General features: G+C 38.4%; 1 protein-coding gene across 1 annotated transcript in view; it reads left to right on the top strand.

The window, feature by feature from the left end:
* The first annotated feature begins 2144 nt into the window (after positions 1–2144).
* pde4ba (phosphodiesterase 4B, cAMP-specific a) overlaps positions 2145–27347 on the top strand; it is a 142561-nt gene continuing 117358 nt past the window's right edge. The window contains exons 1-2 of the mRNA XM_026323697.2: positions 2145–2386; positions 17823–17917. Of these exons, the coding sequence (XP_026179482.1) occupies positions 17876–17917 (42 nt within the window). The 5' untranslated portion in view covers positions 2145–2386; positions 17823–17875. The remainder of the gene's footprint in view (positions 2387–17822; positions 17918–27347) is intronic.

Raw genomic sequence — 27347 nt, 5'->3', positions numbered from 1 at the left:
AAAACATACTTGAACGCTTGACATAAGAGGTTAGAAGACCTAGTTACTGGAAATGAATAAATAACATCTTTGTTTCACCAGAAACCAGCCCTTCCAGAGTCGCTGTAGGAGATTAGACATTCTTTTTGGTGGAAGAGAGACAAGGGAAAAAAGGAAAATTCAAATCTCTCTATGAGGAAGGAGGAATCACGGGCGCTCGTATATTAGTGAAAATTTGATTACAGTCAGTCAAAGTGTCTCTAAATCAGATGAAAAAATGAAGTCAACAATAATGTTTTCAAAGCTCAGTGTTAGGGAAGCTTTGTGTCTGTTCTGTTGGATTGAAAAAACACACAACTCTTGTACTTGGATTAAAGTAGAAATTCATTAAATGATTAAAGCTGTTCAGTCTGGAGAATTTGAGGATTTTTATAGCTATGCCAGAACAACAGTGGTGCAAAAAATATATAAAACTTTTTTTCTTTAGTAGGATTTAACTATATGGACTCTGTGTGTGTTAAAGCCATTCTTACTGTTTTATTTAGATTTTTGTCCATCAGTATGTTAACAGGATGCAGATTATGGGTTTGCAGGAAAAACTCCCCTACAACCTCCAACCAGGCTTAAAGAGCAGATGAGACTAGGGAGAACATTTGTGCAGTAATGAAAAACCACATGACCTGATGACACAGTGACACACACAAGCACAGACACACACGAGCACATTACCATACAGAGAGTTCAGATTGTATGTAGGACTCATTAGACAACTAACTCAGTGGAAAAATATGATGTTTTTACAACAGGGTATCTTTATTCCTGTCCATACATGTCTCCATAAATGCTTCTGGCCCACAGTGTGTGTTCTGTAGGATACTTCTTTAATGGCAGAGACCACTGGGACACATAGATTTGGGGAGAACTTTGTGTGTGTTGAAATGTTTTGTTTTTCTGTTCTTATCTGGAAGGAATGGCTTGACAAAGACAAAGAAAGCATGTCAGTGGAAAAGGGATGCATAGTTTGGTTCGCTACAATTGATTTTACTGAACTGTTCTGGTTTAGGAAATAAAATTAGGGGCAGTCCTATAGCTTCATTATGCTTTTCTGGTGTTGGTTTATTTTATAAAGAACTTGTGAAAAGAACAAATGCAGCACTGCATTCATCCATCGTGACTGTTGTAGTTTATCCTGGACAACTCTGTGATTGCATGGTTAGAGTCACAGAGCATGCTTGGGTTTGCTTGGGTGTCAGTCACAAATTCATTATACTGGACTAACAGAACATGGGAACAGTCGTTCACAAAACAAACTATATGAACTCAGAAAAAAGCAGGTAGACGTAAAGTGGACAGCAGGTTGTGGGAATTCACTGAGCTCATATTGTCGCTTAAAGGTTGTCTCTGATGATACCAATCACACTGTGGGGGAAAGAGAGCCCCTTACTTAAATGATTTTGTTGATGCCAATGGCTCATTGTTCACATAGTTGTTCCAACTCATAGTGCGAAGGTTTTAATGTTGAACTGAATGATTGGTGTGAAATAGAGGAATAGTTTGTTGATTAACTGCAAGATCTGATCCCAGTTTAGTTTTATACATAAAAGCAGGTAATACAAAAGTGGCTATTTGCTTTTTCTTGAATTGTTTAATAAATAAAGAAATACCCACTGGTTAAAATGGAATGATGGGAAGCCATTGTTTATTTAGTTTCATCCTTGTTATCCACAGTTCTGTTGAGTTTACAGTTTCATACGTGGTAATATTTAAAATATCAATAATGCGTTCAGTAAAACTCACACAATCATATTCGATTAGCTTTAGTGTGCTGATTCTGGTCCCACGTCACACTGAGATCCTCTGATCGTGGGTCTTGATTTTTCTGCTTCTCAATTGGTCCACACTCCACGCGTGCTGACAGGAGGAGGGAGGAGGGAGGAGGGAGGACAGGGGATAGGGGATGGACGGAGGGAGAGTTTCAGACGCATATGCGCGAAACAGGCTCCAAACATTAAGGACCATGGTGCTGGAAGGAAGCGTGTGAATGGGCGAAACGGGACGCAACTGCGCCAAACAAGAGCCACTTTAATGACGCGTCAGTGTTGTTTAAAAAATGTTTTAGTCTAAACCTCAAGGGAGGGGGAAAGTGGGCTAGAAAAAAAAAACAAAGCTCTGATGATGTGAATGCCAGAAAACCGAGTCTGGAGGGAGTCCGGATTACCCTGCCCGCTGTGGACCGCTGTGGTGTAAACATTTCCCAGTTGAGGTTGGTGAAAATATCGGGCTGATACGGAATGAAAGACGTTTTCTGATGGTGACAGCTGCTCTTCACGGTCCCGAAAACAACGTGAGACAGGCGTCGGGATTCCCTTTGTCCCCACGTGTAGATGAGCCGCGGGGAAGACCCCAGGTGACCAGGCTTTTGTTTTGAGCTTGTCTAAGCAGATTTAGCTGTTTGTGTTTGGACCTGAAAAACAACAGTGACGAAAAATGTTATTTTATGTGTTTAATTTTTTTTTTTGGAGTGGATAAGATTTTTCTTTTCTTTGTTTTGACTCCTGTCGTTGTTAAACACAGAGCCAAGTTTACCCATGAGCCATGTCATTAACCCCAGGTGTTTCCTTTTTACTGACACTGGCGGGCTGGATCGTGGCGCACGGCTCAATGTGTCTGTGCACATTTAGTACTTTAAGTTACCTTTCTAATGCAACATTATTCTAAATCTACATTTGTTACCTTTCATTTTAAACCGCGTGTGGGTACAGTGCAGGAGTGCTATTGATTTACATTAGACCTGTGTGGGTCATGTGGTGTGGTGGTTAGCACTGTTAGCTCACAGCAAGAAGGTTCTGGGTCTGAATCCTGTTTGAACCTGGGGCCTTTCTCTGTGGCACGTTCTCCCTCCATCTAATTGCCCTTGAATGTGAGGGTTTGTCTCTGGCCTTGTGATAGACTGGCAATCTGTCCAGGGTGTAGCTCACCTTATATCAGCTGGATTGGCTCCAGGCCCCCATCGTGACCCTGAATTGGACTAAGCAGTATAGAGAATGAATGGATGGATGTGTGGGTCATATTTCTATCAGCAGTATTGTTATAAATGTCACCCACACCCGCCTCAGTACCTTACAGAAAACGGCTCATTAGCTCCAGGAGGTGACACACTGGGCAGATAATGATCCAATACTGACCTGACATGTTTAAGCAAGTGCATTATTTTCTTATTATCTGAAAATGGCTCATCTATTAGACCTCTAGCTTTATTTTCTAGCAGTCCAGGTTTAACCCTTGAACCGTCTAATGGATAAACAGGCCATTTTTACACAAGGTTTAATTTCTTATTTTATCTCATTTAGAGAGTTCTCAAAACATCTGCTTGTGCCTTGACTTGGTAATTTTTTAATGTTGCAGAGAACTGGAACCTTCTTCTTATGTTATTTATAACATTGACAGACTTTGCATGAAGAAGTTTTTCTTTTAATCATTTTATTTTTTGGCCAGTTTGTCAACAAATACGAGTGTGATCAGCATAAAATATATTCAGATCATGGACTGGAATGGGGACAGGCTGGAGAGGAGGTTCTGGGACTCCCACTAGTGACAGATCCAAACCAGCAGTGTGTCCTGCCTTGTGAATGAAACGGTGAACAGAAAAATCGTTCTGCTGATGTGCTAGCTGGCCTTTCTCCAGCAGCTGTTTTTCTCTTTCTCTCTTTCACGCTCCATCTCTCACATACCTCTGACACCCCACTGAGACTCCTTCCATGCCTTCCTGCTTCTTGCCTTCAGTTCTTCTAACATTATAATTTCTGCAACTCTCCCCGCACACCTTTCACACCTTCAGTCTCATCTTCACTTTCTTCATCTAAGTATTGTTCTCTTTTTCCATCCAAAACCCAGTCTATTGATTTGTTGGCTTTCAGCACATGTTTAAATGTGGAAATCCATTGATTTGTTAGCAGAGAGGCACATTTGTTAGTGGTGAGGCACCAGTACATTCAGCCCTGCAGGACATGAGCAATCACATGCAACTTCTGACTGTAAAGAGTGGTTTGTGCTATTTGCAGATGTTTAATTGGTATCATTTTGTGGCTGAAATTGGTTACACTGACTCACTTCAATATTGTTAGTCAGCACTGGGCACTTTAATTGCATTAAAAATGTATTGCATCGATACAGGTTATACAGTGAGCAAAGACTGCACATTAAAACCTTTAAAATATTTGTAAGACTAATTGCACATTTTGTAATTTGTCAGTCAGGATGCTCATTTTGCCACCTAGTTATCATGTATGGTACATGTTCTCGTTAGATGGGTGCATTGTCTGATCACAACAGGTGATCAACAGTTGTGTGGAACTCTCCTAACCAAAAAGAGCTGTTGAAAATCTGATGGTGCCTATTTCCATCTGCCACCCTGAGCCGTTATATTTATTCAATGATTATTTTAAAAAGAGAGTAAATTTCCAACTAGACCAAGATGACATGTTCCCGAGGTCATCTTATATAATAGATAGACCACAATTACTGTTACCACATAGACCTGCACAGTCCCAATACAGCTGTCAAGCATATTTGTTCAGAAAATACGTCTAGTTCCTAAAAAAAAGTTGCTAGTAGTCGCTAAAAAATAAATTCTGATTAACTTTTCATTGAGTTTTGAGCAGATTTCTTCTTCCCTTTCTTCTTCCCTTGCCATTTTCTGCTCTACTTAAGAAACTCCTAAGCCTCTTAAAAGTCCTTCTCCCAGTTTTCCACCCTAGGAGCTCTTTTAAGGGTTAAGATGCTTCATGAATAACTTTTATCTTTACCAGAATCTACGCTCACGCTTCTACGAATTTCCTTAGAATTTCATCACTTCGTTAGTTGTTTTTGGAGAAATGTGCAATGTGTGATCTCACATTTTCACTTTTGCTCTTATAGGGTACATAATTCAATTGTCAGAACAGTTTCTGAGGCTCTTGAATGATGTGTATTCTGTGTATGTTTTTGCAGATAAATATGCAGTGTTTGTAAGTCAATCTCTGTGTTATCTTAATATGTTTATACCAGTATTTATTTTCTTGAGTGACACCATCACTATATTTATTCTGGCTTTTTTTTTTTTTTTTTTTGGAAGTTGGCTAAATAGTTTTGGCAGATAACCCAGACAGAAGCTGCATCTGCTGAATATTCCTCATTCAAAGAGCTGATTCAGAAATCAAACACAAACAGACTAACACAGGGCATGCCAACAACCAATTATCTCTCTTTCTGGGAGTTTGCAGGGTAAATATATTTGACTAGTTTGTTTGTACACAAATCTGCCAATCTGCCAGAGCTTGTGTTTTGTACCCGTTTCTATTGTTTAGGTGTATAGTATCAAAGAGATATGCAAAGGTTTATATTGGAAATCCCAGGAAAGAGTGTTTTCTCAGGTGTTTGCAGGATGGTAATCATGTCCAGTGTTGTTGCAGACTGTTGACACTGGTGTGATTGGTTTGTACTGAATTGCCTCAAGTCAGTTATAATTTGCAAGACTGTGTCTGTGTGTGTCTGCTGACTGTCTCTGACAGCAGTGGTTCATGTTTCAGGATTCCTGCTCTGTGAGTGTTGGATTAATATAATGTGATGCTAAAGAGGGAAATTAACTAAGAGAGTAGACCACAGAAATGTCTCATTATCATGCCAGTCCTTCATCAGCTGGCTGGACCATAGAGTGTTTAGTGCGAAGAAAACTTGAGTAGCTACATATTTACAAAAAGCCCTTATCTTACCAAAGAGTCCTCCTCAGTGGCTCAGAAAGCTCCTTATCAAGAGTCTCCTCTTAAGAGCTATTCACAAAGATGCTAAGAGCAACTTTTAGTAAGTAACTGAGAGAACTGCTGACTACACAAATTGTCAGTCCAGTTGTTGATTACAGTTTAATGTGAACTGAATGAAATTGGGGTCTGAAGAGCATTTTTTTTGTCAGATGAATAATTCTGTCTTCTGAGGCTGAGCACATTGGTGATGCAAACGGTAATCATCCAAGTACCACAGGGTTGAGGTTTATTGTATTTTTAAATTTTCCCAAATGTTTCTAATCCATAGAGTCCAAGGTTGTTAATTTTGGATGTACAGTTACAGAGCTATTACTGCTTGAACTTGATATATATATATTTTTGGTTAAAATTATTGCCTAGGGCTTTTGAAAGGTAATCAAAACTTCTTTAATTTTTAAAAATAAGATAATTTATGTAATTACACAAAAGTGGTGAGAGTAAAATGAAAGGTACACGCTGGAACAGCTGAAAGCAACTGTGCCATGATGCAGTTAAAAAGGTTCTCTTTTTTTCTTATGAACTACAGCACCCTCAGAGAAAACATTTCAGAAGATGTACACATGCTGGAGTGTTTTGTAAAAACAGAATTGCCTTACTGAGATTTTGTGCTCTATTTGTTTGACAGCAGATGTCTCAAACAATTTCAATGAAGTCCTGCTGAAGTTTAATAGGATGTTAAAAGTTTATTTTACATTGAATGCATTTGTCACTTTTGGGTGGTTCAAAAACACTTTCTTTAATGCTTTATGCTTGTTTTTGCTTTTTAGTGCACATGGTGGTAGTTGTTTTATGATTATGGCTGAAGGCAATCCTCTTTCCCACTTTGGCCCAAAAAGATATATGCCATCTTCACTTGTTGCCTGTCATTTCAGACTTCACACTGTCACTCTTTGGCTTAGCTTCACAATAGACCTTAATTGCTCCTTTTCCTGCAGCATCCACTGCTAAATCTCCAGATCCACCCAGCCGTCAGCTTCACTAGGAAGTTTGAAGTGGGTTTTCACTTGTCTGGTTGATAGAGACGTGGTAGGATAATGCCCACGGCTCTGTGGGCTAAATGGAGGTGATGTTTAATAGTGGATACAAGGACCAGCAGGATGGATCAGAGGTGGTTGTGTGTGTGTGTGTGTCACATGCATTATTTTGAGGCAAAATGTGAGAGAGATGGGGAGAGGCTGTCAGGCACCTATAAGTACAACAGCAACAGTCAGATCATATTTCATCACAACTGCTTTTTGTTTTCAGTACAGAGCAGAAAAAAAATATTCCCATTTGTCAGTTTTTATGTGATTGTAGCAATTACTTTCCTTTTTGAACACTTTGTTCTGGGTCAATTCCTGACCTCGGAAGGAATCGTTGAGAAAACACTGCAGCCAGTAGGTACATTTAGAGCTTTTGAGGAAGTTTTAATTAAATTACGGCCTTCATCGGGAGATAATTACACAGTTGACAAAGGCCAGATCTGATCTCAGTTAATGTAGTATAATTCTTAGGTGATAACTGGGCTTGGCTTCCTGAAACAGGACAAATTAAACTCCACACCCCATGATCCACACATTCACCAAAAAGTTAAAAAGTGCTCGTTGTAATTAGAAATGATTCTTAGCTATTTAAGAGGCTGCCGCTGTTTAGATACATCTTTCGCTGTTTAGATACATCTTTCACTGTACCATTCAAATGCTGCTTTGAGGCTTTAATGATGTTATTTTGTTATAGGGCACAATGTGTGTGTGTGTGGTCCATCAAGTACAAACTGTTATTTGGTGTTTTAACTGAATTCTTTTAAAAAAGATTTTCTCCCCATCATACTATCTGCACTTCCTATGTCTTATGAATATCGTCATCACCATGAATAATCTTGGTTATTAATTTCTGGCAAAGAGATACCCTTTCCCTTCTCTTACTCACCAACCTGGAGCTGACAGAAGTGAGAACGAGATTCTGTAGCTAGAAGAAATAATTGTGAGCAATTAAGACGCTGAGCAGGCAGCCCAGCTTCATGGTTCAGGAGAAGTGGGAGCTAGAACTGAGCGATAGGACTGGGTTTGGTTTCTTGTGTAAGAAACATTAGCAAGTGACACAATACAGCACACTCAGTTTTGTTGAACACAGTGTCCACATGCCAAGTCAAATATTGAAAGCTGCATTTTCTCTGAAACCTTTCTCAATTTTATTTTCAACATGAGCTCTATCTTTATCTACTCCTGCTGCCTCTCTGTAGGAGGTTTGGGTTGTTATACTTTCCATGTGTAGTGGGTACACCTACACACTCTGTATTTGCTCTTTCCAAACATAGTGTAATCTTAGTCTGTATAAAAATAAGTTCAAGTTTTAAAGGGGGCTTAATGGTTCATCGTGTTCTGGCTTGGTATTTTTGCATGTTTTTGTTTAATATTTAGTTCATCCTCTGGGGCTCATACATGTCTGTCTAAAATTTCATGGCAATGCATCCAGTAGCTGTTACTTCATTCTGGACCGAGTGACTGACCAAACAGACCAACCACAGAGTATAGTCATGGTTTCGAACAGAAAAAATCCCCCCTTCTTTCTGACTTTATTTAATCAAACATTGATGTTAGATGCACACTTTCACCAGTATACTGTTACATCATTAGAACATACAGCCAGTCAGACGGACAGTGATGAAGGGCTCCTGTTGTGATTATATGCTGTGAATTTTAAAGTAGAACAAGTGATCAAATATTTATTGCCTAACTGATTTCCAAATGCAAAATGATGGGTCCAGTAGCTCATCAAATAGTGACAAAACAGACAAGGATCATTTGAAGTTGTACTGTCTCATCCCTGTCATGTGCAGTACCCTGTCAAATTGTAAACCTGCAGTGGCAACAACCAATGGGATTTCTTCATGACATCAGTCTGGTATAACTGTGTCAAACACAGGTTGATCTCATGTACATAATCCGATGTATTTGACATAGGATTATCTACATGTACGTCGTGTCTTAAAGTGGTACACAGCAGTGTTTACCAACTGAGAGGAGGGAGAAATAGGAAATGTAGCTCTGTAAGTATGCTTAAGTTTTTATTATTCCATTCCTGTATTTTGCATTCAGTCATCCATTTCGGTCCTTTTTGTGTCATTTCTCTACATTTAACATGGAAACACAGTCTGTCTGTGTTTTGTGAGACTGCATAACCTTTTATCTAACACTATTTTTTTTCTTTTAATGAACACAGTTAGTGTGAAATCCCCACTCAGTGTTTATACTCTCCAGTACACACTCAGCAGGAGTGCAGCCATCACTTTGATTACGCCTCCTTCATTTAAATGACAGTGCTTGAGGCAGGGAATAAAAGAGGGACGCTGCAGCTAATCAAGTTTTTTTTTTTTTTTTTTTTTTTTAGTTGTCTCATCTAGAACATATGAGAAAGCTCTTACTTTTTCATAAGCTGATGTCCCTAAGTCAAGGAGGGGTTGTTAGGCACATGGTGGTAACATGGCTGTGTATGAAATTACAAAATTCACATCCTAGTGTGAAAATGGAGAGGAGACAGGCTATAAGAGAAGTTCAGAAAAAAAGACTTTGCTCATTAGGAACTCCCTCAGCACCAGTTTTCAGTCTCACACTGATGATCTCTGTGAGGTGGGATATCAAGTCCCCAGAGAGAGAGTGGGTCTGTTTCTGGAGCCAGCACATAAACTTGTGTTCACTTGTGTAGCAGTGAAGCTCATTTTCAGCCTTGAAGTTGGATGAGCAGATTTATAGATGAAGATCAGTTACATCTAGAGCCAAATGTGACTCCAAGGCTGAAATAGATGATGTGCATTTAAAGATCAGGAGTCTCTTTTAAAGATTGGAAAATAAGGTTAAAAACCACAGTTGTGCAACACATTGGTGCAATGAATCTATTATCACTGCTCTGACCTCTCACTCTGATATTTCTTCTCTAGTGTGGGAGACTGTCAGGATGTAGGCTGCAAAATGATGCAATAACATAGTTTCTCATATATCTCTCCACCACAAATCATTTTGAATCTCATGATTTACAGGGAAAGAAAATTAAGATATTGACCTGCTGTCTATTGTGTGTGAGGAGAAAATTTTATATATATATATAAACAATGGGGGAGGAAAACTCTTGGTCATAGTGTTATTAAAAAAAAAAAAAGAAGTGTTTTGGTGGGTTTGTTTCTCAAATTTGACTCAATAGATTGTATTTCATCATCAATGAACGCCATTAACACTGCCCTTTGTGTTTTTAGCAACAAGGATCTCACTGTACCAACAGTCTGCACAAGCTTGGCTGTAGTTGGTTCTGTTTCCATTTCTAGTTTGAACACCAAGTAACATATATGGACTAAAAGTATTGAGTTTACTTACATGGAATTAAAAGTCTCCAGTTCAGTCTCCAGGGATGTATATTCAGTATTTTGACTGAGAAGAATTCCAGCATCTACTGGACAGAAAATGAATGAGTGGGAATGAGCTGTAGTAGTTAGGAATAATTCTCCCCTTTTTATGAATGAATCCAGAGTTAACACAAGGTCCTGGGTAGTAGCAGATGTATCACTGTAGTCTCATCCCAGGAGGCAGGATCAACAATGGTACAGCAGCAGCTTGTGGTCACCAACTCACCAAGTCATACAACAGAAAGTAATTAATTTATCAGGCCACCCAGATACTGTTTTTAAAAGCACATATTTAATTGTATTGTTACACAATGTGGGTTAATTTGTGATATTACAGTAATTGCTGTCATGCAGTGAATTCTATGCCAATTTAATGCCAATGATTGCTTGTAGTGAGAGGGCGGTAGATTTCTGCAGTTGGCCTGTACTTAACCAGTGAGATGAATTCTACTTAGGTGCTAACCAAAATATCCTGTTAGGATATTTATTGTGCTTTTGCAGTAGCTGTGAGGTTCCTGAGATTTTCTTAGACAAATCTCAGCGAGAAGGTCTGAGGCTGCCACGTCATGCAATGTAGAGAGAGGTTTTACATCAGTCTATAAATCACAAAAGCAACCACTAGCATTTGCTGACAGAAACTGCCTCTACCCTACCTCCAAACTGTCAAAACCATCCCTGTCATGTTGTGCACAAAAATGTCAAACAAGCACAGAGAGCAGTGGGAAATCCACGCTAACAAATGGAGAGGATAAAAAACATTTGAAGAGGAGGAAAAACACAGTTTGAGTGAGAAATTATGATAAACATACATGTAGAAATTTCTGTGTGTGAATTTCACATTTGTGCTTTCAAGCTTCACATCTGCGTTAAAACATGCAGGTCTATATTTTTCAACCTGTGTCTTGGCACCCTCTAATTCTGACATTGATCTAATGCCATATTTGAATAAACTATCATATTATCCCTTAAAGCACCTTTCCTTGGATGTCTGTGTGGTTTAAAGTGGATGCAGTTTAAAGTGGATGCAGTACAGGATGAGAAGTAGTCAAACCCTCAAACAATTTTGGAATTTATTCATTGAATTTATGTAAATGGCATCCTTTAATTTTGGAGGATCGAAATGTAAAACAGTTCTGCATCGCACAAATAAAGTCAAAATGCTTTTTTTTTTTTTTTGAACATTCAGCTCTTATTACATGTGCAAAAAAACCCATTTTCAGTCAAAATTTAATGCAGATGATAGAAATTCATGTCTGCAGCTGGTTAGCTGACTCTGGCTGTCTAGTAGCGAGTTCAGCCGATACTCACTGAAGGGTGACTGTGCACCTCGGTTTGCGGGTTTGTGTTTATTGAGAAAATGGTATTATCTATTTGAGTTTTGGGGGTTAATAGACTATTTTGAGGCTAGTACTGTCTACTGCAGATATCAGCCTGTCTGTGCCAAAACACAACTAGCAGGAGTAGGTCAATCAGCGCTGGGACTGCCTGTACTAAACCTAAAATCCATGCACTAACTGAAGTTAGACTGAAAGCTGTGCATTGTGCATCTATGTATAAAGGAAACAAAATTTTTAAATTGGGCTCCGTCATTGTATCTAACCTTAAAGAACTCTGATTGAGACAGAAGCATGGTAAAGAGGTCCATATTTTTCTAGTTGTACAGTATTTATCCATAAATGTCATGTCTTCTCTGTTATGCCTTTCATCTGCTCAGACGATGCAATGACCATGACATAGTGAACATATGCAGACGGGTTGGTTGCTTCTTGTTCCTGTGTACGCTCCTCAAGCATTTGATTTCCTTCATTTCTGCTTTGGATTTTTTTTTCTCCTTTTTTCAAAAATATCACTTTTCTGCCGAGACCAGTGGTCACACACTAAGTCCCAACATCACCACACCATAAAGACCTTTACAATTCAAACTCCTCAAGTTACTTCAACAAGGGTATGAACGTTTAACAGACAAACAGCTTACAAGCAGTCAGTTCCAGGCTACAACCTGAACTAACTTAAAGATGGCTCAGCTGACTGCTCAGATCCCGCTTCTCTTCCTCTGTCAGGTGTCCCACTGAGGCAGCCAGTCAACAGGATAGACAGGCAGGTTGTTATCACTGCTCTATTAGGCTGATGCATGACATGCTCTGGTTGAAGCTAGTGGAGATGAGATTGAAGGCCTTGTCACATCTTGTCATGATGCTGGCCTGAAGTGGTCTCTCTCGGTGACATTTGAAATTAAATATAGGTGAACTGTATACTGGGGAATCGGGTGATTTTTTTTTTTTTTTTTTTTTTTTTTTTTTCGAGTAGTCCTGTTTGTGATTCATCGACTGGCTGGCGGCTTGGAGAGGGGAGACATTTGCCTTATAGTCAGGTACCACTTAGGCACAAATATATAAAGCCTTTTACTAGTGTGATGATAAAATACTGCACTTAAACATAAAACATAAAACATTTATCACATTTAATTGGCAGGAGCTGATACATAAGGCCAAACAAATTAAATATTTTGACATTGGGCATTTTGCAGATAGATTCAGTATTAACCTTTTGTGTTGGCTGTGAGCAGTTTGCAGATTCCTTTCCTTATGTTGATTTTTAAAAACATGAAGCATGAAAAATATTTGCTGATTTCCAGATTAATAGTATATGAACTGGATTTGTAGGGGTCAAGGTTGATGACTTGCTGTAACTGAGGTAAAGTCATCCAGGGTGCAAAAATGTTGTTCCACTGAGATTGTACTTTCAAATGAGTTGTGTGGTTCGCAGTTTTTGTTGAATGACACTTTTTATGAGGTGAGGTGTCGCTGAGAATCTGTCACCTCTATTCTTTAGTTTGACTGCAAGCTAACAGGAAGGCCATGTTACAGAAAGCTCCTTCATTTTGGAAAAGCTCAGGATTGTTTTACTGCTGAAAGCATTTCCTCTGACTGCTGCTTGTGGGTGTTTGACTGCAATAAACAGATTAATGTGCATCCCATAAACACATATACACAAAAGCACCTTAAGCACTCTCTATATTGTTATGTAGCCTGTTGTTTTCATGCATGACTTAGTTTGTTTTGTTAGTTATTTTTTGGTAATGTGTGTGTGCTTGTCTTTTGCCTTCACACCTGTCTCTATTAATGCTGCAAATTAGGTAGAAGTAATTAAAATGCCCCACAAACACACACGCGCGCGCACACACACACACACACACACACACACACACACGGCATACATGTCACAAGGCTTGTGCTTCATCCCCTGAGGTTACAGTGCTAATCTGTGATCGTAAACTGTTTTCTACATCTGTGCTGCTGAGTGCAATTTTCAGATCTGCTCTGAAACACAAATTTCCTCTGTACCCACTAATGATCTGTTAATGGTAATAACTAGAACTGATTGTCATCCTTGCAGACAAGACCTGCCATTGATGATTTCCCTAATGAAATATGTATCTGATTTGTCATTCAACTGTTTAGCATAATGGGTTCAGCAGTTGTGAAATGTTATGAAAAGTCCACCAGAAAATTTCTGGTAATTAAATTTCTTCCAGGACATAATAAATATGATTATTTGCTGTCAGCAAAAGTTTTGTATACATGCCCCTAGAACTATTCTGGAAATGACCTTGTGCAATGTATTTCTAATGGCAGCCAAGCAGTTGATGTTACCTGTCTGTAAAAGTTAGATGAATGATACCATAAAGGTACATATTAACACAAACAGTTCTACCCATGCTTGTAAGACAATTACTGTACATGTTTTTGGCAGCTGCTGGTTGTAGCAGGAATGACTTGTTGTGCTGGCCATGCTGATGGAGTCTTTTTTTTTTTTTTTTTTTGGTTTGTCATGTGACCATGATGACCACAGAAACCACAACAAGGAGACCAACACAGGAGTTGACTTTATTAGTATCAGAGAAATGTTATGTTATAATTAGAAATATTTGCTGCACTAGTTGTCATTACATTACATTTTCAATAGAACCGGCTCTTTAGAACTATATGATGATATGGCGGCAGGTGGATGGTAGCAGACTGTCATAGTGTGGTGACAGGCTGTGAGGACTGGAGGTAGCCTGGGGCTGTAGTTCAGAATACAGATTATTCATTTCACTGGTGTCTGCTTTTCGTGTGAAAGCGCCTGAAGGTGTATTCACAGCATCTCAGTATTAAAAAATATATTTTGTGCAGACCTTTAATTTTGTGCAGCCTTTTGTAAGTGTGTATGTGGTGTGTTGCAGTGGTTCAGCACAGATGTCTACAGGGCACTCAGCAGAACTCTCACCTCTACAGGTGAGTTTATAGAGGTCCTGGAGAGAGGATTTATTTACTACTTCTTTTTCTACTTCAAGAGAGACAGTGTAGCTTTTCCTTCCCGTTTCCCCGTCTTTGTACTGAGCTAACCTCTCTCTTAATTCTTCAAATACATCTACATGTTATCTTGACTGCCCCCTTCTTTTGCATCCCAATTTTGCACCTCATTCTTCAACCTTTTCTCTTTTTGTCTTTAAATTCTGTAGCTCTCTTTCACTTTGTCTTCGTCATCTCATTTTCTGAACTTGTCCTCATCTAATTTAGCTTGTCCTCCTCAAAACAATCTTTTCATTCATCATCTTTTCCTGCCTGACCCTCCCACTCTTTATTTCCCTCACTGCTGATGATTCCCCCCCCCCCCCCCGAATATTGGGAAGATAAAGGGACCATCCTGTGAGAACATGTGAGTTTTTAATGGCGGCCTCATTTAGCTCATTAGAGAAAGGCTCAGTGGCTGTGGATTCACGCTTGTCTTGGCAGTTTTGTTATTTTTTTGGAATGATTATCTTAAAGTGTGCTGAACCATTACGGCTGTTTCAGGTCTCATTAGCCTGCTGTTACATTATCTTTTTCAGAGGCAAAATGAAAGAAAGAAAAAGTATAATTTGCTGAGGCAAGAAAAAACTCAAAGATTAGTGAGATAGGAAAGGTTATTTGAAAGCATCATGCAGAGAGTCGCCTAATGGGTGTTAATCATTGTGTGTGAGGGAGATGTTGCAGATCATGTGTGGTAATATACCTTTTGAGATGAATGCTTCGTTTTTATACACACTGGATATGGCGCCTTCAGAAGCTGTTCAGATTCTTTTTGCGCACTTAGTGTTGTAGATTTTAATTTAAATGAATAAAATTACTTATGAATTATTTATGAATATAAATTATACTCAGTAAGCCATAATCACAAATGCTTTTTGAGAAATTTTACAACACAGAAACTGAAATCATTTTAAAATTTCACAGAAGACATACGCAGTGTGATTTAGGCTGTCATCCTCTGTTTATTATAAGCTGCTGCTGCTAAACTGGAAGAGAATCACTTGTAATGATTTATTATTATTATCCGCATTTAATCGGATTATTTTGGACTGTTTAGTCTATGACATAACATAATAAGGAAAAATACCCATCACACCTTTCAGAAGCACAGGGAGAGATACCTTTATTATTATATGCCTTATGTTGTTTAACCAACTGTCTAAATGCAGAGATACTCAGTTACTATAACCGAAGGCTAAGAAAACTAGCAGTTATTTACATTTGAAAATCTAGTTGCGCTTTTGCTCGTAAAAAATGTTGTAATTATAATTAATTAAGTTTCATTTTCTGCAGACAAATAATCAGATTTAATTCTGGGTTTAGTGCTGCTGCTGTTTTCTTCTCTGCCCCTCTGCTTTTCTATCTGTTCTGTGCTGTTCTCTTTGAGCTGTGGTTTCTCAGCTGCATCTGTTACCTACACTACACAGCAGCCGTCATCTTTATCTTATTGTAACAAGGGGATCCTGCAGCACCTGTACTGTCATATCACTTGTCAACCAGTTCAGTGTAATCTCTGCATAGAGCTGGTGCACCCAGCTGTTGGTAATTTAGCACATTATATTATACTTGCCTGCAAATTTAAACTGTGCAAAACATTCTGTACAGAAATGAACATTAGATGGACTTGGTTGGAAATACAAATAGTCACAGCTCTGACTGTGTTGACATACAGACTGACTGCTTCTGTTCTTTATCAGATGTTTGGGAGATGCACCAGGCCCAAACTGGTCTGCCATGACATCTGTCTGAACTGGCACACAAACAAGAACACACACACATCATAGGCAAATAAAAAGCAACACGACATCAAGTGATTTCAATTCAAGATGCAGTGTGTACAAATAAAAAGAGACAGCATTCCCAAATTACACTTTGCATGCTCAGTCCTTGATTGGTTAAAGCTATAATCATACTGACTGCAGATTCAGCTAACTACTGCACATCTACTGTACTATTGCACATATAAGATCTCATACTACAGCAAAGCAGCTGGGTAGAGCAACAACGTTTTCTTAATCTTAGAATGAGCCTTTTAAATCTACACAGGGAGCAGAACCCCTTTCATGAAGGCTGCCATGTTTCTACAGCAGCCCAGGAAGGACAAACCAAACACTGGCTGACTAGAAAGGGAACTGGCTTTTGCTTTAATTTGACATGACACCTCACAGCTAACATACCCTGTGGCTCCTGGAAACGGGGGGTACTCAGAGGGTTGTATTCTGCAATCTCAACACAATTCCATGCCTTCCTTTACTGCTAATAGTCAAATATTGTGTTATACTTGATGTCAGAATGTATACCCTGAAGATCCATACAGATGTTTAAAGGAGTTTGCCTCAGTCATCAGTACTTGACAGATTTTGTATGTTTGATTTCAAACTTTTTGATCTTCTGACCAACACATTTTCATAGTCTGCCAAGTGTCCAACTACTATAATACTGCAGACCACATCACACCTGTTTTAACCTCCTTTATATCTTTACCAGATTTTACCTGAATTGTTTACTTGTTTTAACCAGTGCTACTGTATTTTTTCACCCTGTTAACATCCTGGTCCACTCTTTCCTTAACATCAAGTTTTCTATTTGACATGTTTTAGATCTGTTTCCATGTGTGACTCACATTGCAACCAGAGTTTTAAAACATGCTCTGTAGGATTAATATTATGATGCATTTTGTGTCTCTGTTCAGCCTGACTTACCTTGTTAGTGCAAATCTAATTGGTCACAAAGCCCCAATGTTGCTGCACCAGTCAACCTATGTTAACTGAATTTTTCTGCAGCGACTGTTTTACACTGTGGAGTCACAGGTAGGGCCAGTTAAAACAAACAAGGGAGTGATCATGTTGCTAAGGTAACTAGCCAACCGCTCTTTCTATTTTTATGGGCCCTTTATCTTCCATATTATCGCCTAATAATGCATCATGGGGGATTTTAGTGTTATCAAGTTGACACAACACTTCCTGAGTATCCCTCAGCAGAGCAATATTGAATACACAACTGCTCTGTTTTTTTTCTTTCTCATAGAAAAACAAACCAAAATGAGTGAGAAAAGCATTTTCATTAACTCAATATTGATGCATAGGGAACTGTGTGTATATTTGTGTGCATGTGGGATTGAAAGATTTCAAAAATACCCGAAAAGGAAGTGGAGCTTGGATTCAGGGAATATTTAGGATTAAGTTTAGGTTATAATACAAGTTAGTTTCCTATCTTCACTAAAAGTTTTCATAGTCTGGCTTTTAAAAACTGCTGTGTACATAACTTAACAGTAGCCAATTAGTAAAGTTATTATTGTAACTGGAAAAACAATATTTATATTTCTGTGTGTTCCAGGTGTTCATTTGAAGGTGCTGGGGTTGGACAGCAAAGGAGCTTCTTGAGGAAAGATGAGGAAGAGCAGGAGTGTTCTCACCGTCTCCCCCAACAATGTAAGTCTCTCACCAGTTCCATATAGTAATATGCTGTGTAAGTGCCAGACATGTATTAAAGTATTTTTTTAAATCCCATGCCAGTGATGACTTTTATTGTACTGAGTGAGGGGGATATAAACACTGAGGAGCAGACACAGAAACGTCCCGTCAGAGAGAGACAGAGAGATTTATTTTTAGAACAGTGAGGATCATGGACAATTAGGAAACATTAAAGACAAAAGCAGCACACTTAGTGTAGTTTGCAGTGTAAGCTGTGGGCGTGCAGTTGGACAAAAGAAAGTGCAGAGATGAGCAGTTCTTTAGCAGTTCTTTCTTCACAATGCACTCAATCCATCCTCTCTGTGTCATTCTTCTCATGTTCTGCCTCCTGTGCTTGCTCTTGCCTCCTCTGTCATGTCTCTTGCATAGATTTTCTGTTTTGTTTTCTATAGCTTCTGTTTTATGCACTGTTCTCTAGATCTGTTTGATCCAGTTCTCCTCTCTTTCCAGTCCTCTCACTAATGTTATAAATATGAAATGAAATTTAAGCACCACAGAGCTGGAGCACATATTGTGTGTAGGTGTTTCCTAATCATTACAACAAGTCTTGTACCTGTGTTTTAAATTGACTTATGGTTAGATAAAGATTTAAATTAAGGGAAACTCAGTGTCAATGCAGTTATAGTTATACTTTAGTTAAAAGTTCAGTGTGTAATATGTGGGTGTTCCCCAGAAAGTTACATTCTGTAATTCTGTACAATTCTGTACATCTTAATTCTGTAAGATGCGACTAAATGTTTTAGATTTACACATTGCAACTTTAAGACATGAACCACTTTGTAAAGTTTATGGAAAAATCATGTTTAAATACTCAAAAAGACTTGACTTGATATGTGAATTGCAAATTGAAGGTTCCTGTGTCAAAGGCTTTTAATGGCCACCTACCACCCTAAGCTCCACACCATCACCTCCTGACTCCATCTCCTGTGGAAATGAGTTTTTTTGCTTTTGCAAATCAGTTGCATTCACCTTCAGGAAACATGTTTGGGACAGCACGTCTGTGCACCTGTATATCAGTACTGTAAATTCGTACTGCATGGACAGACACAGGTGCACTTCACAGTTGCTGTTGGTGTTGGGGTACAACAGTCTATAGCTGATGGTGTGGGTGTACATTAGTCAGTTCCTTTTTGTCTCTCATTTTCACTCTCCATGTTAGTTTCAAGACTGGCTTTTTTTTTCTTTATTTGCTCTTACGTTGTTCTGCAATTTAATTATCCTAGGGGTTTTAAAAACATGGTGTCAAAGGACTGTCCTTTGACACCATGTTTTTAAAACCCCTTTATCTTTCTAATTTCTAACCTTGACTTTCTCCCTTATCCTTGAGGAAGTGCTGCTGTTAAGCTTTCAGCTCTTGCCAAAAATACATCCAGTACACTGACTCTGTAGTGTGTTTTTCACTCTCTGGATCAGAAACAAAAAAATTAAGGGCAAGATGTTCCTGGGTGGCTCCTGGGCCCTTAAGAAGTGAGCTTGCCTAACATATGTTCACTCCCATATGTGACTGCATTGGACTGCAGGTCCCATATCTTCAGGTTGCATTTGACCACACCCTGAGCTGGTCGACCTCCTCAAGCAACATGTAGGGGGAGATCTGTGTAATAGAGATGGTTTATATGTATGAGACTGTGCAGGTGTAAAATATCTTCACAAAAACATTCAATAATGCTAATGAGATGTAGGAGGAATGTGAGAATAAAGAACAAATGAATCACACAGTCAGACAGGTTCTGAAATTTATGTTGGCTTACCTGATATTCCCTGCAGAGCCCAAAACATCATTTAACAGTTGTACTGGGTTTCTCTTGGCACAGGGGAGACATTACAAGCCCTGGTCTGCTGTTGTCTCCCTGACATCAGTTTCTTATTTACTACAGGAATCACTGCTCTGGATCTCAAGCTGTGCTCGTCCATCACCAAATTAACATGTATTGTGTGTGAGTGCTACGCACAGAAACAGGGATGTTTGGCAGGAGATAAGTGCTGGAACATGTTCTTGGAGTCTTGCTCCCACAGTGAAGTGTCAGGTGGATGAGTGCGCAGTCAAGAAATCTTAATTCTTTCAACATTTGTCACATTTTCCAAGCATGTTTTCTCTACAGGTGTCGATAGACTGATTTTTGAACTCTGGACAGACCCAGACTTGCTGTTTATTCCTCATTCCAGTCTGTATACTAAGCTAACCATCACTCAGCTGCTAAAGGGAATAAGCATGTTCCCAAAATGTTGAACTCTTCCTTCAAAATAACTTTTAGTTTTGCACTCCAAATGCACTTGCAGATCTAAAAATGGGATTTTATAATGTCACGTCTTAAAACCACACAAATGTATTTTAATTTGAAGTTCCAAAGTGCGTATAGCTGAAATATTGTGCTAAGACTTAGCAAATGTTTAAATTAATGATGACAATTAATTATTGATGACATTGGCTTTTTTGGTAATAGATTGTGTATGCATTAAGCTATGCACGATAAGACTAGAAAGCCTGCATATTTACAGTAAAGGTTTTGAGTGTTTTCCTGAATCAGTGAGGTTGACTGTGTTGAGGTAGTACATTATTGGATTTCAACTTTGACAGAAGGGTTTGGTGTAGTTTGGTTTAGCTGCTGATGCTTAGCTGGAATTAATTCTGGATGTGCAGACATGCTACAGAGTGTTTGTGTGTTAATGTGTTATTGTGTTAATGATTTGGCTGACATTTGGACTGGTTGCTTGGTGTATCTTATGGGTCTGTGTATGTACAATGATTAGAATTTAGTACGCAAACAGATTGGGTCTTTATATATTAATATATAACTGGGTTCAGCTCTTGTCTGTTCTAATGTGCATGTGTCTAAATAATGTTGCTGTGCCCCACAGACCTAATGACCTCATTCCCATGCAGATCACAGCTGACTAGCTCTGATATGATCAGCTCAGACTTTTCATCTCTGTATGCCAGTACGTGGATGTGCGTCAGTGCTCGTCAGTGAGAGCGTTTGAATGCATGCCACCATTTGTATGTGACTCTGCATATTTAACTGTGCTTCCATCCCGTATCTCACCAAGTGCACACATAAAGTAGTTTTAGACACACTGTCCATTTGGACAACCTTTCATTCATTCAGTTAAAATTTGTTTCAAGGAAGTGTGCCCATGCACCCACAACTCTTATCAAGTCTTTCAACACCCTGTAAAATATGCATGCAAGGTTAATTGAAGATTTAAGCCTATTGTCTGTCAGCACTTCGATACATAATTTTTGAATTTCAATTTCATTTTTTTTGCATATTTATGGGTTTTTGTTTAAGTGCTGGATCTTATCTCATTTGAAAAAAAAAAACAATTTTGCAATCATTTCTCATCATAGCTCATAACGCTTCACCTCTGTTGTGTTTTGCAGGGCTCTTATCTTAAATTGCTGTTTTCAAGTTGAAGGGCATTGATGGGCACCTGTGCGGTCATGTCTTTTCTAATGTCTTTACCTGACAAGAACCACATGCTACTGCAAATTCTGAATGTTGTGTGCCAGAATCAGTGGTGTGGCATCCTTTAAGGGGAGAACTTGGGATGGATAATCAGGATAACAAAAGATGTGGGTTTGACATAGGTGACCACTGTAGGGCGTCTTTTAACCATCATCATGATCTTTTTCCAATCCTAAACAATTAGTGTTTCTTATCGAAAAATGCCTCTATTCTTATAGCATTACTATTACCATTTTTAGAACAACACTCTTGCTCTTAGAGAAGATCATCAATACCATTCTCATATTTGGGTGAGCAGAAGTGAAACTGGGGAGATGAGCCTAGCTCAGTATAAAGGCTGGCAGCATGCTTTAACACACAAACAGGCGAATGGCATAAATACAATAATCTAATCCTGTAAATAAAGTGTTAAATCAGATTTCCCCAATCAGGGTAGTTTTTGAAGTCAACACAGTAATGAGGCTGGGTCATGTTTGTAATGATTTTTTTGAACACAGAACATGAAGGGCTTATCAAACCTCTCCTCTTTATTCTGACTCTTGCCGCCTGTCCCTGTTAGTTTTTCTTCAGTCTTTCAGCTTCCATCTGTTCTCCTGTCATTCTGCGGCTCTCTTGTACTCTTTCTCCCACTCTGGATGCTGAGCTTGTATTTACAGGGTGTGTGGGTCAAACTGAACAGCTGTTCGTTCTCCAATTAAAGCACTCGGAAACTGAGGGCTGAATCTTAAGCCAGCAAGAGCAACAGTTTCTCTCCCTTCCTCCTATCCTCTCCCCTCTGGACTGTTCTCTTTCCCTCTAGCTCTCTCTTTAATGATGTTCATCTCACCTCCCTTCACTGTTTCTGTATCAAACAATGTACTCTTCTTTCACCCTCTCCATGTTTCTCATTGTCTCGTCAGGAGGTGTGATTATCACAGCAATTAAAACTCTTCTCTCCCTTGGCATCTTGGGATTACACAGACTGTGACGTCTTATAGCCTGGCGTTGTTCACTCCTGGTCATTCTCTGAACATCCTCCTGTTTCATAGCAAATTTGGCACCTTGGATTTCCTGCACTCAAAAAACAGGAAGTTTTATTCTATATATATATATATATATATATATATATATATATATATATCTCACACTTTATTATATTTCTTCACCACAGCAGGTGGAAGGGATGGTGCCTTTTAATGCCTTAGCTTTTCTCTAAAAGTTTTGTGTTAAAAAAAAAAACCTCCTAAAGTGGACAAGATAACAGCTTGTGCAAGTCAGTGAATGTTTCTGTATGAAGGCCTCTTGTAGAATCCAGATTTTTCCACAGTTCATAGAAAGTGAGGATAATCTTATCAGTTCATCTGCAGATGCAAAGTCAAATACAGCAAATACCCATGTGAAGGCAGAAGCAAAAAATGTTTAGCATTTGGGCTTAAAAAAATCTGAAAATGATCGATTTTGAGTTATTAAAATAGCTGCAGATAATAAGCAAAAAGCACCATTAACCAATAGTTCAAACTAGTTTACATTTTGCCTATGAAATAATATTATTGTTTAATTAATTGATTGTTTGAGTTATAGCTATAAAAGATGGAAATATTTTAGGATGTTGGCTTAATAAATGTCCAGATTATCTTTCAAACATAGTTTTTACTATGAAGGTAACTTTTAACAAGGGAGAACTGATTGAATAACAAAAAAAAAAAAAAAAAAAAAAAACTTGACTCTTCTCAGGCAGAGCAGGAATTGATTCAGGAAACAGGAAAAAAAAAAAAAACATGAAGAGATGGATCAGTTTGTTACAGCTCCCTGTCTTCACTGTCTCCCCAGTAAACATATCTGTACATGCATACTAAACAACTGAAGCTGAGATCACTTGAAAATTGTCCTCAGCAAATTACCAAACATGGTTCAGCCCTCCTCCAAGCTAAATTTATCACATGTCACGCATTTTGTTATAGAGAAGGAAAGTAGGCAATTTATTTGATCTCATCTGGGATGCAGGATGGGCCTGTTTCACAGCAATAAAGAAATGGTGATGATAAAAGAAAGGAGGCATAATAACTCACCAAACAGTTTTATTAATATCCTGTTCCCTTGTCAGGCTCAGAGGAATATTTCATCACTTTTAGCAGCTTATCAATCGAGTCGAATGGAGCTTTTTGTCCTAAAACAACTGTAGCTCTGTTGTTGCATGAAAATATTGTAATATATTTAGTAAAGATAGTTTTAAAGTAGTTTTTTTTAAACATTGATCATTTTTTTTTCATTTTTCATTTTAAACATTGTGACTCATTTGTATCCACTCACATTTACATAATTACAAAAATACAAGTTGCAGTACTCAGCAGTTTGTACACACACTGAGACAATGAGAGCATTTATATATACACTGAAACATTTAACTACAAGACATAAATGTCTCTTGTGCATGCACATGTGGCTGTTTATATTCGTGTGTGAACACACACCATGTGCAATATAATTGCAGGTACATTTTCCTGGATACTGGGCTCAGCTGTAAATGAATGTGTCTTATTTCATACAATACTAATCAGTCTCTTTCAGCTGCACTTTCAGTGCTCCCCTCCCTCCCTGCTTTCTCTGCCTCTTGCTCATCTTACTTACACCCTCTCTTCCTCCATTGCTCTACGCGTTACTCACCCTTCAATTCTTACCTCTCATACACACTGTTTCACTGTTATACTCGTCACTTTTTTCCCTCTCTGTAAGATCTGTCTGTCCTGTTCCTTACCAGCAGCCATCCCACTCTCCCTAACTCTCTACGGGGAAGCATCAGTTATAGAGAGAGAACCTCGGTTTTGAAATGGTGAGAGTGCAGAGGGACTTGGGTGTTAGCAGGGGGAGGGTGAGAAATGGGAAAGATGCCAGTGAAAGATGCCCTGGGATGCATTATGCTAAGAGAGAAAAAAATCATAAATAATACAAACAGGTCTTTTAGGACAACAATTACTTCAAGAGTAGATGATTTGTTTTCCTTTTAAGTTTAGAAAGAATGGGGAAAGACGATCATCAGTATCTTGTAAGTGAATATTTGTCATCAAGTGAAAAAAAGTCTGTTACAGATTGACACACACATTTATTGGAAATCAGTTTGTGATTGGATGCTTCGCATTAAAAATTAAAAATCGGAATTGTGTATAGGAGGCGAGACACAACTCCCTTGCTCTTTTGTCATTTAGGTTTGGTAGAAAAGTTCTTTCTTGCTTTGTTTCTCTTGGTAAAGATATGAGACTTTAACCTGTAGATTTTGTTTTTCTGTAGAGGGCAGTCATAAATCATAAAACAGCTAAAGGTTGCTTAAGGTTGTTTGTGTTTGAACAAATGACCAGCGCTGATGTGGGTGGAAGGCTTTCACAGGAGTCTGTAAATTTACTTTAAGGCTGAGGAGGTAAATTGTCACCTCCATATTAATCTGGGACTTTGTGTTTTTGTGTGTATGTGCATGAAGTGATTAGGGAGGTGAATGGACATTATTTAATTCAGTCATTTGTATGATCTGTATGTGTCTGAGACTAATGACTATGTCACAGTCTCAGTGTTTTGTAGCCCCAGGAAGACAAGGAGAACACGGGGGTAGTGCTGCTAATGGGCTAATGGGCTAATGGACTAATGGACTTCTGCACCTGACCCACCCCACTCCTGCCTCACAGAAACACACACAAATGCATACTGTACACACACATCACTGCATTTCAAGGTCATCTAAGGATAATGGGTAAAGTATGTGGGAGGAATGAGTGAAGACTTAGCAACAGTCCTACATCAGATTTTACTGTGCAGAACGATTTCACTGTCAGATGCCTTTCACTCCTGTGTGTCATTTAAGGGTGAGATCTCTAGGCTAAATATTTGTGTGTTGCTGGACAAAATACTGAAAGGACATTGTTGTGTAATGCTGTCCACCTTAAAACCATTTTAGCTTAAAAATTATTGTAATGTTGAATCATTGCCCATGTCACAAAGATTGACCAATAGCCTCATTTCAGGAATATTGTATTGAATTATATTAAATTACATGTGTATACATAAACTGATACACCCAATGTAAATTAAAGTCAAGCTTAGTATAGATATTACATTGCATAACATTATAACTAGGCTTAGAAAAATGACTTGCACTTATGCTCTTATACACATGGTTGCTGTGTCATAGCAAACCTTTACATTTGGAGAATGTGTTACTGCTCATCATGCTACAGTGACTGATTATTGAATTGATTTTTTTTTTTTTAACAGTACTACAAACATTTCATAGCAGATTAAAATATTTTTAAAGTCTTTACTATCTGAGGGTTTACATAACTTTTAATTCTAAAAAATGTATAACTCCTTAGTTTGAAACCATCTTGTAGTCACTTTTTTTCTTTACACAAAACCTCAGCAATGGATTTTCAAATAATTAGCTCTACAAAAAAAGTAAAGTAATTACATATGCAAAGACTCTACATTTACTGACTGTATCCAAGACTGTCTGGACCTTTCCTGTCTCTGAAAATATAGGAGATTTAAAAACCTGGTCACAGCTTTGTGCCTGATGAGTCAGACCAGTTCAATTGGTCTTTGATTTCACACACAGTCCTGTCCCTTTCTTCGCTTAGTTGAATCAAATCTTCTGCTGTGTCACACTGAAAGAAGGGAAGACAAAGAGGATGACTTTACTAAAGAAAGCAGAAATAACTTACATTTTAAAAAGATGACCTTGTTCAAATTTTGTGCCGCTGTGGCAAGAAGCACAGATGAACTGTAATATATGTTTGTACATTTATCCTTGGCAACTCAAGATTCATTGAAAGCATCAAAAACAAAATGAATCACAGCAGGGTCAGTATGGTGCAGTCCTCTGTTGGTGTTTGTGTTCAGTTTTACAGTAAAGGCCATTCGCTGGTCTTAAATGTTTTGCTGCATGGTGTTGTGCTTCATGTGTCCTCTAGTTAACGCATGCATTTCTTGTGTTGTATGGCTCCTTCCTTTCTGCCTTTTATTTTCTAATATCACCAGGCCCCATCCTTCCTTTCTTTATCCCCTGTGCTCTGCAGTACAGTTCTTATCACTCCCATATCTCACTTTGTCCTTGACCACATTCCTTTTTGTTGTCTCTTCCTCTGTACATGACTCCATAGCTCTTAAGACAAATATCTCTAAACAGCAATACCTTTTTTTTTTTTTTCCTCTTTTTGTTTTTTATACTTAAAGGGGGCAGATGAGTCATAAATCACTTTTTAACAACCATTGTGTATCTCATTACATAATGTTCTTGTCTTTTGATGGTTGTATTTATACTCTTCTAAATAGCAGTTTGATTTTTCTCAGCTGTGTTTTCTGAAAACAAGGTTTTGTTCTCCTCACCTCAGGAATATTGTATTAGATTTATTGCCAACTTTAAAATCTAGATGCTGCTTTAAATTCAAATCAAGGAGCAGCAACATTTTTTTAACAAAGTTTACAAGTAATATTTACCCCATCTACATTTTAATTATTTGATAATAATAATAATTTAATAAAATATATTTTACATTCATATTCAGTATGACACTTGAGTGGATACCATTACAATACTATGGGCATCACATTGGAAAGCAACAACCAGGTTACAAAAGGCTGGTTGCCTAACTTGCAGGCGGAACACCTGCAGGCTGCCATGATTGAGTGATTAACTTTAATTTCCCAGAGGAAATGGGTTTGCAGTGCAAGCACAACTACTGAACATACGCATTCACAGTAAAAAACAGTCAAAGACAAAGTCCACAGATGGCAGACACCCATGTCCAGTGTCATATTCTACCAGACAAACAGTCCATCAGTAGACACAACCGTAAAATACAGTGGAAGAACATTTTTAACATTTTGCAAGTGTAAATTCTAATCTTCAATGAATTACTGGAAACAAACATTCGGCATGCTTAATTTTTCCAAGTCCT

The sequence above is a fragment of the Mastacembelus armatus genome, chromosome 4 (assembly GCF_900324485.2).
Source record: "Mastacembelus armatus chromosome 4, fMasArm1.2, whole genome shotgun sequence".
Taxonomy (NCBI): Eukaryota; Metazoa; Chordata; class Actinopteri; order Synbranchiformes; family Mastacembelidae; genus Mastacembelus; species Mastacembelus armatus.
The sequence above is the reverse complement of the archived record's forward strand: the minus strand, read 5'-3'. Positions and strand labels throughout refer to the sequence as shown.